This window comes from Podarcis liolepis (assembly GCF_965112155.1).
Source record: "Podarcis liolepis genome assembly, chromosome: 5".
Classification (NCBI taxonomy): domain Eukaryota; kingdom Metazoa; phylum Chordata; class Lepidosauria; order Squamata; family Lacertidae; genus Podarcis; species Podarcis liolepis.
Window position 1 is genome coordinate 44,474,711 of NC_139556.1, and position 14,791 is coordinate 44,489,501.

The 14,791-nt window shown below is 40.5% G+C and overlaps 1 protein-coding gene and 1 long non-coding RNA gene across 29 annotated transcripts in view; one reads left to right on the plus strand and one right to left on the minus strand.

The window, feature by feature from the left end:
• The window catches only part of EBF3 (EBF transcription factor 3), a 191,196-nt gene that overhangs the window by 174,763 nt on the left and 1,642 nt on the right, over positions 1–14,791 (plus strand). For 8 of the 27 annotated variants that reach the window (XM_083506010.1, XM_083506021.1, XM_083506030.1 and 5 more), the window contains 5 exons: positions 257–322; positions 1,188–1,365; positions 2,529–2,717; positions 3,176–3,373; positions 6,182–6,352. In XM_083506010.1, the coding sequence (XP_083362136.1) occupies positions 257–322; positions 1,188–1,365; positions 2,529–2,717; positions 3,176–3,373; positions 6,182–6,315 (765 nt within the window). In that variant the 3' untranslated portion in view covers positions 6,316–6,352. The remainder of the gene's footprint in view (positions 1–256; positions 323–1,187; positions 1,366–2,528; positions 2,718–3,175; positions 3,374–6,181; positions 6,353–14,791) is intronic. The other 19 variants (XM_083506019.1, XM_083506013.1, XM_083506014.1 and 16 more) reach the window with 7 other exon arrangements.
• The window catches only part of LOC310708144, a 93,412-nt gene that overhangs the window by 30,016 nt on the left and 48,605 nt on the right, over positions 1–14,791 (minus strand). Inside the window, exons 2-3 of one of the 2 annotated variants that reach the window (XR_014526873.1) lie at positions 12,358–12,485; positions 3,534–3,976 (exon numbers count right to left, since the gene is read on the minus strand). This is a non-coding gene — a long non-coding RNA (uncharacterized lncRNA). Of the gene's footprint in view, positions 1–3,533; positions 3,977–12,357; positions 12,486–14,791 lie in introns of those variants that run through there. The other variant, XR_014526872.1, reaches the window with a different exon arrangement.

Here is a 14,791-nt window from a genome sequence, read left to right on the forward strand (position 1 = left end):
TCTAACTTTGACTTTAAACCACATACACTGTTTCCTTCCAAAACAAAACACCTTCCTATCTCTGTGATACCTCCAACTAAATATAACAATGGCATCAGGCTATTATACTCTGCCCAGTTATCAGGTATTCGGTAAGGACAGATGCCACAGCATATTTGTTGTGTTGGGCATGTTTGTTTTTCCATTGCCTTTGTTCTGATGAACTATTTCAGTGTTAAGTGAAAAGCAATTTACTGTTGTTGTTTTTAATTTACAGGAAGTATTACTTAAAAGAGCAGCTGACCTTGTTGAAGCCCTGTATGGCATGCCCCACAACAACCAGGTGGGTCCTCTCATGTGCATATATGGTCACATGCACACAATGTAGCAAATGGGCAGCTGCCCTTTGCAAACCTGACAAAACATTGATGTGTTCTTCCAGTGCACCACATCATTTTCCCAGCTACCTTAAGGGTGGTGATATGAAGCAATATCTTAATGAGAATTGAGATTCATTTACCATTTTCTTTTCCAAACTTGTTTTCCTATCACAAGTGGTAATTAAGAATACAGTGGTACCTTGAGTTACAAACGCCTCAGGTTAGAAACTCCGCTAACCTGGAAGCGTTACCTCGAGTTGAGAACTTTGCCCCAGGATGGGAACGGAAATCGTGTGCTGGCGGTGCAGCGACAGCAAGAGGCCCCATTAGCGAAAGCACGCCTCTAGTTAAGAACAGTTTCAGGTTAAGAACAGACCTCTGGAACGATTTAAGTTCGTAACTAGAAGTACCAATGTATGCGCCAAATGCTTAAGCTTAAACGTGGTCCAATATATTGGTGGCTAATGGAAATCGCTAGCTAAAATTACTACGCGGCAGATAAATGTGTATCGTGTTGCAAACTACTGGAAATAATTTTGCTGCATTTTGCAAGTAAAGTACTTTTTTCTTCTTTAAATGCCACACTAGCAAAAATGCTAGATGGGATATTTGTACTATTTATCTCTTTAGAGTCACCACTGGTAAGGTTTACAGGAATATGTACATCAGTTTGCCAAATGAAAGAGGCTGTAAACTTTTATCAAGAACACTGGCATCCATCAGTGCCTACTATAATCTTAGATTAACCTGCACCACAAAATTAGAGTATGTGGTGAAACAAGCACACTGTATTACTTACTTGAAATTAATTCTTTTACAATTTTGCAGGAAATAATTCTGAAACGAGCAGCAGATATTGCAGAAGCATTATACAGTGTGCCACGCAACCACAATCAGATTCCAACACTTGCCAACACCCCAGCTCATACTGGCATGATGGGAGTAAATTCATTTAGCAGCCAGCTAGCAGTTAATGTTTCAGAAACATCACAAGCTAATGACCAAGGTATGTGAAGTTTTAATAATTATGTATCCAAAGTTTTGGATATTCTTGACGTTGATCAGTATGTTCCACCTTCTTTCTTCAGTAGGATTCATGCATTCAATTAACCAGAGGTGTGCCAATTATATTCAATGAAGTTTATTTTTTGCTTTACGATACAGAATCTTTATTGAAAATATTGAATAAAATACAAAAAGCTTATAAGAATTAACAGTGCAATTTTCTACATGTCTACTCGGTGCTGGAATCCTATGCCATTTACTTGGAAGAAAGCCATAAGTATTATTATTATGAAACATGAGAATCTATATTATTGCTTATAACATAACTGATTAATTAGAAACATATTAACCTCTAATATAGTGAAAGATAGTTGTGCCTAAACCTTGCAGAGAGCAACAGAGCAAGTACGTTCTGTCTGATGCCACAATTCTAAACATGCTTAATAAGGGAGTGAGTCCAGTTGAACGCAGTGAGACTTAACTTTTGTGTAAGCATGAATAGGATTGCAGCGTAATATTCCTGGATCAGGGCCACTAAATTCTTGTTACTGTCCAAATTATGTGTGTCTGTTGAACTTACTTGTGTCATATTGATATCATAAATAAATCCAGGCTGGTTTTCACTGAAGCATGGGCACCCAGTGGGAGCACTTGCTTATATTTAGTGTGTAAAAACATCAGTTGTAACATTGAAGATTAAAATAAAAAGCAGCTTTTTGCAGCAAACAGGTCTTTCCTTTCTATTTTTAGCCCTTCCCCTCCTGTTTCTGCCAATTTTGGCATTTGAAGTCCTGAAAAGGCTGAAAGTTCGTTCAGCATGTTGGTACAAACCAGCAACCAAGCCTTCTGATAATTACCACTAAAGACAAATGTGATGGAAGCTGACACAATTGGATCGAAGGAAGCTTTTTGTTGGCTTTCTCTGCCAGGAGCAGAGGCAACACGGAATGATCCTCGATGATTTAAGTAGGGTTGGCGTGATAAGGTTATCTTGAACTGTAAAGAGATGATAGGGCAGTAGCAGACAACTTAGACCAAAGCTGTGCAATCAATTGAAAGTGTGTAATGTATGACGCGGAAGGGAAACCCTTCACCCCCCCTAAATAATAACCATTTTCTTGGGATGGGTTTTTCTCTCTTTCTCTCTCTCTCCACCTAACACAGTAGGTTACAGTCGCAACACAAGCAGTGTTTCCCCGCGAGGATATGTTCCGAGCAGTACTCCTCAGCAGTCCAATTACAACACAGTCAGCAATAGCATGAATGGATATGGCAATGCTGGCATGCCCAATCTTGGTGTACCTGGTTCCCCTGGATTTCTTAATGGCTCTTCAGCTAACTCCCCTTATGGCAGTAAGTGTCTTTTTCTGGTACATGTAGCCATTACATAGTTTCTTTATTTGTTACAATATATATATATATATTTACTTTATTTTGATTTTTCTACAATGTGAGCTACTGGATAAAAGGAGGGGTGACTCTGGAGGCTGGACATTTAAAAAACAAACAAACAAAAACCAATAAAAAAACCATGGCAAATATATTGGTATATGCCAAACAATAATCTTGGTTAAAAGAGAAAAGAAAAAAAAGAACTAGATTGGACTACAAAATGTGCAACCAAGGTCCAACACAAAAGAGTTTGCCTGTTATCCAGAGTGTGGCAAGCCAAAGCTTTTTATTTTTTCATATATAATTTCCCCCCGCTATTATAAGAGAGACAAGGCCCTATCAATCTCTTTTTTCCCCTTCCCTCCATGTTTGCCATAAAATCCACAATATGAGTCCTGATTATTTTTGCTTTATTGCAGTAGTGCCGTCAAGCCCTACCATGGCAGCCTCTTCGGTCACCCTCCCTTCAAACTGTAGCAGTACACACGGCATTTTCTCATTCTCACCTGCCAATGTCATCTCTGCAGTGAAACAAAAGAGCGCCTTTGCTCCTGTTGTCAGGCCCCAAGCTTCTCCTCCACCATCTTGCACCAGTGCAAATGGAAATGGACTTCAAGGTGAGCTGGATCTCTGTATCATTTTTTTGTGTAATTGCAGATTATTATTTTTAAAAACAAAACACTAGAACCTAACATTTTTAGATCTAAAAGGGAAAAGGAAGTATTTTTATCACTGGCAAATATTAAAAGACAAAACAAACCCCCAGACTTCAAAAACGAGGTGCTTATTTTTTATTTTTTTAAATGGCTTTGCATTGCAGGGGCAAGACCTTGGTATTAAATACAGTAGCACAAAACATAGCCAACCATTTTACCATATCAGTGGTTAAACTTTAAGCTTTGCATTGGAAGAAATACTAGCTGTTTTTCCAGCATTTCCCCTTAAGGTTTCGTGCATTAATTTTTAAAATAAACACACAACCCTGAATGTCTCTCACAGATCAGATGTGTTCCTTTTTCTTCTTTATACTGCATGCATTTTTGATAGACACATTTTAATCGGCAGCATTTCAAGATGCGCTGCTTCTCCTACCTGTGTCGCTATTTGAAACTTGAAGAACCTTACAGACGTTTGAAGCTGTTGTTCCAACGTAGCTTTTGTTCATCCTCAAGATTCCTAATGAGGTTTTTGTGCTCTTATTGGAACTTATTCCAGCTAAACTGTCCATAAAAAGAGGAAAATCAGGACAAATAACTATAAAATAGCTTGTAGAATTTACATAGCCACTTGCAGTCATTAATACTAAGTGTGAAAATTTATAGAGGAAGCCGAAACAACTGCAAAGTCTCTTATTAAAGAGACTGCTTTGCATGTATATCACTGCCATACCTTTTTCAACGCAGGACCAAAACCTGCTTCAACTGTGCCAGCCTGAACTGTAACTCTTAACAGACACCAAAAAACATGCTCTAAGCACTTAACACGGCACAGCCTGGGTGGAGTGGAGCACAACTAGTATTGATTTATTTACAGTGCAGCCACCATTCACTTTCTGAGCATCAGGAAAGAATAAAAAGTCCTGGATCACAAAGGCATACATTTACATTTTAGGCTCTTTGTCTTATAAAGAGAATATCATCACCATCATATTTCAACATTAGCACTGAGCTTACCTTTAGATGGATAAATATCATTGGTAGGATTGGAAAACGACTTGAGAAGATCAATCTAATTTATGCCAATAAGGATGCTACCTACCCCTTAGGGATTTTTTTTTATCTCAGTTACCTGTAAAATATCCAGTGATGGAAATATACAAGCTGTCCAGACCAACTAACTGGTCTGTTTGCTACTCTATTTTTCTAATGTTTGAACTCAAACATTTTTGTATTCTATTTTAAGATTAAAAAAATCAGGAATATAATATGCAATACTGAAAAGATCCTAAGGTTCACAAAGAAATGCAGGTACGTTTGTACTTACAGAGTCTTTGGTGAAAAGGCTGGACAGGCTGCTGCCTAAAAGCACCTGTCTGTCAGAGTGGGCCAAAGGCAACTCCTTGTTTGCCTCTGATCAGGTCATTAAAGCATTAGCAAGTGTTGAGAGTTTTGAAATCTCTGGTCCTTATCATCTAAACACATATGCATAACCCCAGCAAACTTTGTTTGCTTGTTTACCCGCGAATTACTTCAAGAATTACTTCAACAGGAGCCTCTGAATAGAATTGTTTCTTCTCTTGAAATAAATATGCATTTGGTGAAGCTAGCTAATTTTTTTAAAAAGCGGAACAAAAACTTTAGTAACAAATGTAAGGTGCAAAGCCACCAACGTTCAGGGTTCGTAAATTATGTTAGAAATCTGCAACCATTTCAATAAAAGTTTAGCAAAGGGGTATTCCTTTCATCCCAATTTATGTTTCCTGAGCAGAGCTTTTGCTTCCACTTGTGAGGAAATAATCACACACCCAACTTTACATTTGAATTGAGAGGTACACTTGGGATAGCAGATTGTAGAATCTGAGTTGATGCACACCCTAGCTGGGTGAGGGAATTCCTGAGTTTTCAGGGTTGGAAGACAAAACGGGTTCTCCCTTCATGATCTCCACCATCCCTTGCATTCTTTAACTTCTATCACTCCCACTTCTTCTCTTTCAGCTCCTCCCCTCCCACTTACTGGAAATATGTCAAGTCACTTCCTCTCCTCCCCTTTTCTGTGGCATCATGGGAGAAAGACCCTAAATCCCTCCTTTCTCCCATTGTTCTATGCAGGAGTCTCTGGAAATTTACCAGTGCCTCAGACCTTTCTTCCTCCCTCCTGGCTGTAGTTTAAAAACCCCAAACCAATTTAGGAATCCTTTAAAGGCCTCCTCCTCCAAGATCTACCACTGATCTCAGGAAATGTGAGAGGTAATTATGAATACAGTTTACTGAATATGTAAACCTTCTTCCAATAAGTATCTCTTGACTGCCTCAGTATAATTGTCTGTTCCCAAGAGTTACCTCAAATTCACAGACTTTCCTCAGATTTTCCTTACCACTGAGATTACAAAACTTCCATTGCACCTATGCACAGCAAATTGTTTTTCTGTAGAAGAATGCACATAGTTTGGGCCAGTTCTAATGATGTAAGGAAGGCGGGGGGAATGGAAGCATAGTGTTATGAAAGAATATATTATCAACAGTACTTTTAAATGCATACATCCCTCCAATGCTGCAGCTGCACTAGGGCAACAAAACAAATTTCCAGAATTTCCTGTACTCATTGGGTCAGAGGGTGGGCTTTTTTGGGGTGGGGTAGGGAATAAAAACCGCTTTTAAGCATGCAGAATGAGGCAATCACACAGGTACCACCTTGATATTTTTACAGGAAGTATTTCCTTAAAAAGCAGTCCCAGTTGCAGATGGCATACTCTGGTTTCTCTTTAGATCGTAAAAATCTCTCGCATGGTGGGGAAGGGGATGCTCACCTGACCTGTGGTCAGTCATGTTGCTACTACTTACCAGAAGCTAGAGGGAAAATGCAGTGGGACGCTTGGTATGGTGAAATCCAGGGTCCTTGACAGTACATTTGCATCAACGCAACTGACTGGAGCTCAGGTAAGCTCCGCCACCCCCACCATGCTGTCCAGTACTGAGCAGCCCTACATGAAAACCAAGGTTGCATCAAAAACGTATCTCCCCAGAGAGAAGGACTGACCTACACTTCTCTTTCTAGTGAGGTACATATGGACACTTCCAGTGTAAATGCAAGGTAGCATTGTCCCATCATTAGGTTTGGATTTTGTTGAGTTGCTTGCTGGATGAAGCTATTTTAGATATGTACACCACAGGCTGGAATAGCACGTATATAAATTTTAGAAATAAACAAAATGCATTCATTGTAACCTACACACCCATAGGTAGCTTCTATTATTAACAAAAAACCAGGGGTGAAGTTATTCTTAAAAAATGTGCTAAAGCAGCATGTGTGAAACTTTTGCTCCTAAACCATTTAGTTACTTTGATAATTCCACCTTTAACATTTCTCTTGAGAGTAGCTTCAGGGACAGACCTTCAATTTATATGATAGTAAACCAAGGACATGATTTGCCTGGGTGTGTGAAAGAAACACAGTGAACAGGGCATCTTGAAAAAAAGAAAATAGGATTTTCCCTTATGGGCCCCAAATGTATACTTGGTAGGTTCAACCTCCATTTTATTCTGTTAGAGACTGTAATGATGTGGAGGCCCATAATGCTTTCTTTTGGTGGCCCTTGGCGAATATCCAAACTTCTTTCCACCTACCTAAGTGCTTAAATTGTGTGGTTGTTTTTAATTATATAGTTTGGCAAAAGTGTATATAAGTAAAGAAAAAAAGACAGACTTATTGGGTATTTGATACTTTATCTTGCCAATTAATAAATCAGTATTAAAGCTTGATGGGCAAATGCAATTAAACTTTGACACTAGGATCCTGTTAATCCTGGTCTCCTCTAGGTCACTTCTAAAGCCTGACGTTCTTACTAACACATTAAACCATTCCCCCAAATTACTTTGCTGTCCAAAAAAATGCAGCATTTGAAATACAGCATTGGTGACAAATATAAGCTAATATAAAATTATTCTAATAGTTTCAGAAATCATAGTTTTTCAGCTGTGGTGATGAAATAAACTGATCTTGTGTTAACCAGCTCAGGTGGCACCAGAGAAGTGGACATTTACAGCCACTCTTATGGAGCCAGAAAGGTCCCACAAATCTTTTCCACACCCTCCCTAACTTAAAGGCAAACTCACCCATGTACACACTCGTGTTTGAATTGTCCCTACTCATACAAACTCATTTAACCAAATTGTCCTGATTCTAGCATGCCATAAGCAGAAAGCAGGAGCAGTTGGGAATCAAATGCAGCATCAAACATGTTTGAATGTACTATCAGTGACCACAAACCACAGCTTACTTCACCTTAAGCAAATTACTTTTCAGTAAAAGGAATTTAGTCATTGAACCATTTGCAATTTAGTGATGTACACACACATGTGAAGCAGTCCAAAAACAAACCTGCACATAATGCTAAACCATATTTTATCATTCTGCACATGAAAGCCTCATGCTCTTGCCCTTCCCTGCTCCTCTGACATGGCCACGAGGAGGAGATGAGAAGCTTTCACATTCTATTTCAAGAAACTATAGTTCCTAGTTTGAACCAGGAAACACGGCCTGGTTTACGTGTTACATTAAAAACATAGTTTAAAATCAATTGTGATTTAATGTGAATACTCCATGTGTTGGTGCATGCTGTTGAAAAGTTATTGCTCTGCTTTTCCCTACTTCTGCTACACCACCAGGAAACAATCCAGAGTCTGGCTGTCTCAATGTCCAGACCCAGGCTCATGGTTTGTTTCTCTACAAACAAACCATGAGTGGTAACCAAGACTTATTAGCTTATTGTTTGTGGTTTCTTTTGATGGAACAAAACACGAGTCCAGGTTCTGATATCGCAACAAGCGAAATCCTAGCTTGTTTCTCAGCTGCATGGCAAGAGCATGGGAGGAGTGGAGCAATAACTTTTCAGCATTTTGTACCAGCATGCTGCACATTCACATTTAAAACTAGTTTGGTTTTAACTGATTATGATGTATGTTCTGGCCCAATCACAGCTGTGCTTGAAGCCTGAACACTGAATTACTATTTTTTTGGTCATTATGTGCAAATACAGCTATTGTATGCTAAGCAAATGTCAGCTGAAGCAAACATTGGCATTTTAGGAATGGCTAGTTTGTGTCATGATCCCAACCATGAGCAGTGGCTTGACACAGAAGAGGACCCTGCCAGGTCAAGAGGACTGGCCGCACAATTTTCAAATATGCTGGACCTAGACTCAGACACCAACCTAAGCCTGAGCTAGAACCTGTCAGCTAATATCCCACTGAACCAAAGACCTCAGAGTGGAACCTCCCGAGATAAAATCCCTGGAGAACCCAGTACTCTTTACACCAGGGGGACTCACATTCACAATGCCCTGCTTATCAGTGTCTACAGTGAGTAAGGTGGGAGCTCCAGGCCAGAAGACTACCGCTTTAAGTATACAGTATCTCCATTCCACAGGAAGTGGTCAGAATCTGAGAAGGGCAGCCTGAGTAAAGAGGGGTGGAAGGCTTTAGCTGTGCTCCAGATCTTGTCAGAGCACTTACCAATTTAGAGCTATCCATGGTCCTGTGACTCCGACCTGAACAGATTATGGCTAGCCTGCTCTCTCCTAAGGGGCTGCCTTGTCTTCTGTGGGCTCCCATGCAGAGACAGAACAGGGCAGTACATTTGCTGCTTCTTTCATGTCACCTTAAAAATTAAATGAGCAAAGCAAATTATCGCCTCAGGTATGGTGCTTCTGCTATGGCATCTCTCCTGTGCTCTATACAGTAGGGTTAGGGCACAGGAATAATGGAGGGAATAAGATAATCCTCCCATGCTGGGAATTCTGCTTCCTCAGCAATGCTAATGACCACTGTTCCAAACTCCCAATAACTACAATAAAATAACACAGTTGGGATATTAAGCCAGCAAAACTATGGATTTAAGATTTTGGTTCCATTTCCTTCCCGCTAAGACACCAGATAGTCTTTATTGCACTCCTTCCATCCTGCATGCACAAAACTAATACCTATGTTGATCTACAAATACCGTGCAGGGTACCGATGTTGTAGACCAGGACGACACAAGTGTGAGAAACTCTAGTCGAAAATGTCCATAATGAACACTATTAACTAGGTCTTAAGGGTATGTAGATTTGAATCACACACAGTGGCATTTATTGGCTTGTCTAATGCAGAGATCAGCCTTGCAGACAATTACCAAAGGTATGGTCACTCAGAATATAATCATGTCACCTGCCCATCTCCTCTCACATTCTTCCACTAACACTTGGAACCCAGGAGCTCAGAGAATGATCCCTGTGCCTTCCAACTCTTCAACAAGAAAATGCTTTCAGGGACCAATTCCCTGGCAATGCTTCCACTTTTTCTGGATACAGAAAACCAGACTGTGGTGGCAATGGCCTTGACACCACTGTGCAAGTCTGTAGGCAGGTGGCAGAGAGAAGCTGATATGACAGCAACCAGCATTGGTCTTCTCTTTCAAACTATGTATTCACTGCCACTACATTAACCCAAGTGCTAATATAAAGCAGCATTTGAATGACCGACTACACAATTAGCTTGGGTTCTCCCTTCTATAGCCACAAAAACTTTTAAGCTAGGAGAGTTTGCATAAGTGTGTGCCACTATCTAGTTTGCCACTTGGGAGCACACTGAGGGCACAATTGTTAATTCACCTTCCAGGTGAGCATGCGAATTGCAGATTGCATGACTGGGGTAGCTCAAATCATTCTTTGCCAAAATAAATAAAACAGCATGATCTGCGTAAATCTCCTCTGCTTTTTCAGACCAAACAACATGCTTTTTTCATTTGCTCTTCCTTGCAATATAACATGAAAGTCCACATCATAGTTTGTCACCATTACATTTCACTCACTATATTTCCTGAACATAAGCAAGCAGCATACTATTTTTTTCCAAGTGTTATGCTATTAGTTCTACCATGCCTAAGACTAAATTACTTTACTTGCTTTGTCAATAGTGAAAAATATGAAAGAATACTGCAGACAAATACTTTGAAAAAAGACTATTTCCGTGACAATCAGAAACTAAACTTGTGGGAATCATATTTCACCACATACCTTTAAAATACGTTTCACATATTAAATTTGGGTTGATTTCTAAATATATATTTTTTGCAGATTAAAATTAAGTATTTTGGTTTAGTATAAAAATAAAAGACCTGCATCTAAATAATGTTGTCTCTGACAGTGATCAAAGGCTCATACATTTGAAAGCAGCTCTATAAATAAATGGGGTTAAGTCACATCAAGATATGCATGAGCTCAGAGTTTAGACCAAATGTAGCTAACCTGTGGCTTATATGTAATTGGTATTCCTGTGGTGAATGCCTTCTACCCTAGTCACAGGCAGAAACCAAGGGGGGCCTTGATAGTGTCAGATTTACGGGCCATGGTTTGCACTACCTAAGGATTGTGAGCAAGCCAGGGAAGGTTCAGTGTGGTGTGGGCAGATGCTGAAAGAGTCAAGGGTCCCTGTTCAGAAACCCAATAAAAAAGAAATAAAAGATTACGTGCACTGAGTATGTAGCATCAGGCGTTTTGGTGCGTCTGGCAGAAACCTGTGCTTTGCCGTCTCTTCATGTCTACTTTGCCCCAGTTTTTAGAAAGATGATTAGAGTATGCATTTGTTTCCATACGTTAATAAGGACATGGGTTTTGTAGGTTTATATGCAACAAGAGCAAGAGATATGCATGAGCATGTGGGATTGTATATATGAATAAGAGGAAAGATATGTAGCTGTGTGTGCACTGACGACTGTTTGGAAACATGCTTTAGCAGGGACCAATGGTTTTCCTGTATATCTGCTCAGAGCGCATCCTGCTTGATTGGTTTATACATCACATTTGTATTCCTTCTCCTTCCATGGAGCCCAGGGTGTTGCTTTTCTCAAGTTTATTCTAATAACAACCCTGTGAGGTAGGTTAGGCTAAGAAAGAGTCCCTGGTCCAAGTTAATCTAGCGACCTTCCATCTACAGGTATTTGAGCCAGGTTTCCCCAGTCAAAAACTCTAGTCGCCCAAGTTTGGTTGTCACTAGTACACTGAAAACAGCAATCAGCTTGTGTGTTTGATGGCATTGGTAATAGTGTCTTTGAGTTTATGCCCTGTTTGCAAGACTGTATATTCTGGAGAACTTAACATCTGTATTTTTTCAGGAGAAAATAAATTTCCCAGATGTATGGTGAGGAAGGGCATCAGCCTCTTTAGGAATACCCAACTAAACTAAACCCTAAACTGCATTTTATAGTCATTTTTTAAAAAATGGGCCATGGAGACTATTGGAACCATGTTTCCTCTTCTGTGCAGCTATTTCACTGGCAATACAGGAAGGTGAAAATTGGCTGAATGTTGCATTCACCACTGTTGGCCCTAATTTAACAGAATACTTGCTACCAAATGGTAATAGTGTTATTAGTATTTATTGCTGTCAATTAATGGCAGAGAGAGCTCGCTGCTGCCGCAGATAGCCAAGGCTCTGCTCCATCCCTTGCCAATGAGCTGCAGTTACCACAAGGGAACATTTACTGGCCGAAAACTGTGAGCAGCACATCACTGTGCCCCCATCATTTGGCATTGTTTCTCCCAGCCCTGATGGCAGCATTGTGCAGGAGCTAAATATACTGGAACGCTGCCATATTGGGGGAATTCACAGCTGGCAAGAACTGGCTGCAATCCAAGCAGTGGCACATAGGGGTCGAAATGGAAGAGAGTCTGGTTGTTAGGCTCCATCTGCAAGTCTGTGACTAATCTTTCCATGTGAACAAAGGCATGCTCAAAACTTTCATGTACAGGATTTGCCTAACCTCGTAAGTTAGGCTGGCAGTATTCACTGTGGAAAAACTACAGAAAAGTTACTCCCCCCCCCGTATCGTTTTATCCTAGAAAAAATAAATAATCAACCAGTATTTTACAAGCAAGCTGCGAACTGTATGAGAAAACAAGACTTACCGCATAGGGTGAAGGCTGTCTTGCATGCTGTTCTTCCCCTAAGCCAAAGGTCCATGAGTACAGCAGCAGAATTCATGGAGCTACTGCTCAACACAGACATTCAACTCATCCTCACCGTTCCATCTGTTCTGTGGGGAAAGGAATCCATGAGCACCACTACTCCCATGAATCTGAATTTTAGTCAGTGGGACCACACACGTACAAGGGTTACTGAGTCACCCTTTGTGACACATTGGCATGCATATAATACAATATGGTCAATCAACTGCACAGGGGCTGCTAGTGAAATAGGTAGCATGTCTGTGGCAAGAAGAAAGGCCTATCTCCATTCCAATCTGCCTTTCCTAAATTATGCTCCTCCTTTGCTTCATGACTCAGTACAGGAGCCATGGTTGGGAGAGGCGCTGCATTGTGCCTCTCCCAACCGCGGCTCCTATGCCTGCTCTTGCAAGCAGCAGAGGCGGTGGCGGAGGGACGAGCAGCTTGAAAGGAGCCCTTTGCCGCTGGCGGCAGCGGAGGAACGAGCAGCCCAAAAGCAGCCCTTTGGGGCTGCTTGTTCTTCCTCCGCTGCTGTCGCCACCACCAGGTTTGTGGTGTGGTGAACCGGCTTATACTCGAGTCAATAAGTTTTCCCAGTTTTTTGTGCTAAAATTACGTGTCTCGGCTTATATTCAGGTCGGCTTATAGTCTAGTATATACAGTACATGGGTGGCGAGACAAAGAGAGTGTATTACATAAGAAATACAACCAGCTTTCAGGAAAACCCGCAACAGCAAATCTGAGATAAATTGATATTTTTTGAGATTAATGAACTGGGAAATTGAAGTTCGCATCACTACATCAAAAATGTATTAATGTTTCTTGTACATAAATTAATGAGAATGATCAAGACAAAATTTAAACACCATAAGGTTAAAACAGCCCAAATTATACTCTTGCCAAGGAGATAACTAGAACATAATGACAAAATTTAGCTTCTCCCTGTTTAACAAGCCCAGTCCTTTCCCTTGATATACCATATGTACGGCACAGCTACCACAGCGTCCAGTATTAGGAAAGTGTGCCCCAATCGCTTTTAATATCCAGAGAAAATCCCTGTTACAGGTCTTTGCTGACATATGCATTAGGGTCTACTGGCCCATTCTTGGACGAGACACAGGGGGGCCACCAAATGACTTGTCTCTCCTAAGTGCTCTGCATAGTATTCTCCCAGTGCTGAAGTAGCAACAGTGGTGGCTACTAACCTAAATACAGGGGCTGGTGCCAGTTCCCAGTGCCAGAACAAAGGGACTCAGATCTCTTTGCATCACTACTGGGTACCTTGATCCTGAGCTTTGTGTGGCGCACACAGACTAACAAGGGATTGGGCTCTAAGCATTTTTTAAGAAACAAATTGAGCTAGCAAGTGGAAGATTTTAATCTCATGTCTTTTTTATAGTGCTTTGACAGATTCCAAAGCAGGTGTACTATACTTGACTTTGATCTCAGAAAGTCATTGACTTATTAAAGTCAGCATACTATTAGGATAAAGTACAATTAACAGAATGTCAAAATTGAGGCTTTCCACTTAGGCTTGAGTGCTTGGAAAAAGAGAAAAAGCTAAGGTTAGTCAGATTTTCATTTAGGGAACTTGAGAAGTGTCTGGTCCTTGATTGGTGAGTGAGCTGGCCTTGTCTGACATTACCAAAAGTGACCATGTTGTTTCTCAGCTGTCAACATAGGCAGTCTCCAGGGAGTCTGGGCCACTGTTTGCCATTAACAAAACGCTAAGAGAAATATCACACATGTGGGAGGCAGGATGCTTTGCACAAAAAAATGTCAGAATCCTTTTCATTTTAAAAGTGAAGTCTTTACAGAATGCTCTGGTAGGAAAGTCCTATTTTAAAAATAATTTAAAATGTTTGAGTGGGGAAAACAAAACCCCTTCCCTCATTGGATAGCCTGATATACTAGTAACAGATGACAAAAGCAGTCTGGCAGCTACTGCATGCAAACTATGTTGTAATATTAAATGTTGAAAACGTCCACCAGCAGTCCACCCAGATTTTAAGAAAACACACACACACACATCCTATCATGCTCTGTGATCCAGAGATGATGATCTACATGCAGTAATCAACTTCTGTATGCATCACAGCTCATTTCCTGGTACAATACTCTTGCATGCAGAGGGTATGTTTCACATGTGGAAATGTTTCACACCACTAATCCAGCACATAACTTTGGCAAGAACATACATATCTGCCTGCAAAGCGGCAGGAGCTGTATTCTCCCACCCCCCAGCCACAGTCCTCTGGATCACAGCCCATATATTATGTGAAATAGGTGGATGTCCCTAAATGTTTTGTGGAAGTTGGTACTTCTGGGAAATATTTGTGCATGGTGGGATTTTTTTTCTTCTTATTTGCAAGTTCTAATAATGCTTATACACATA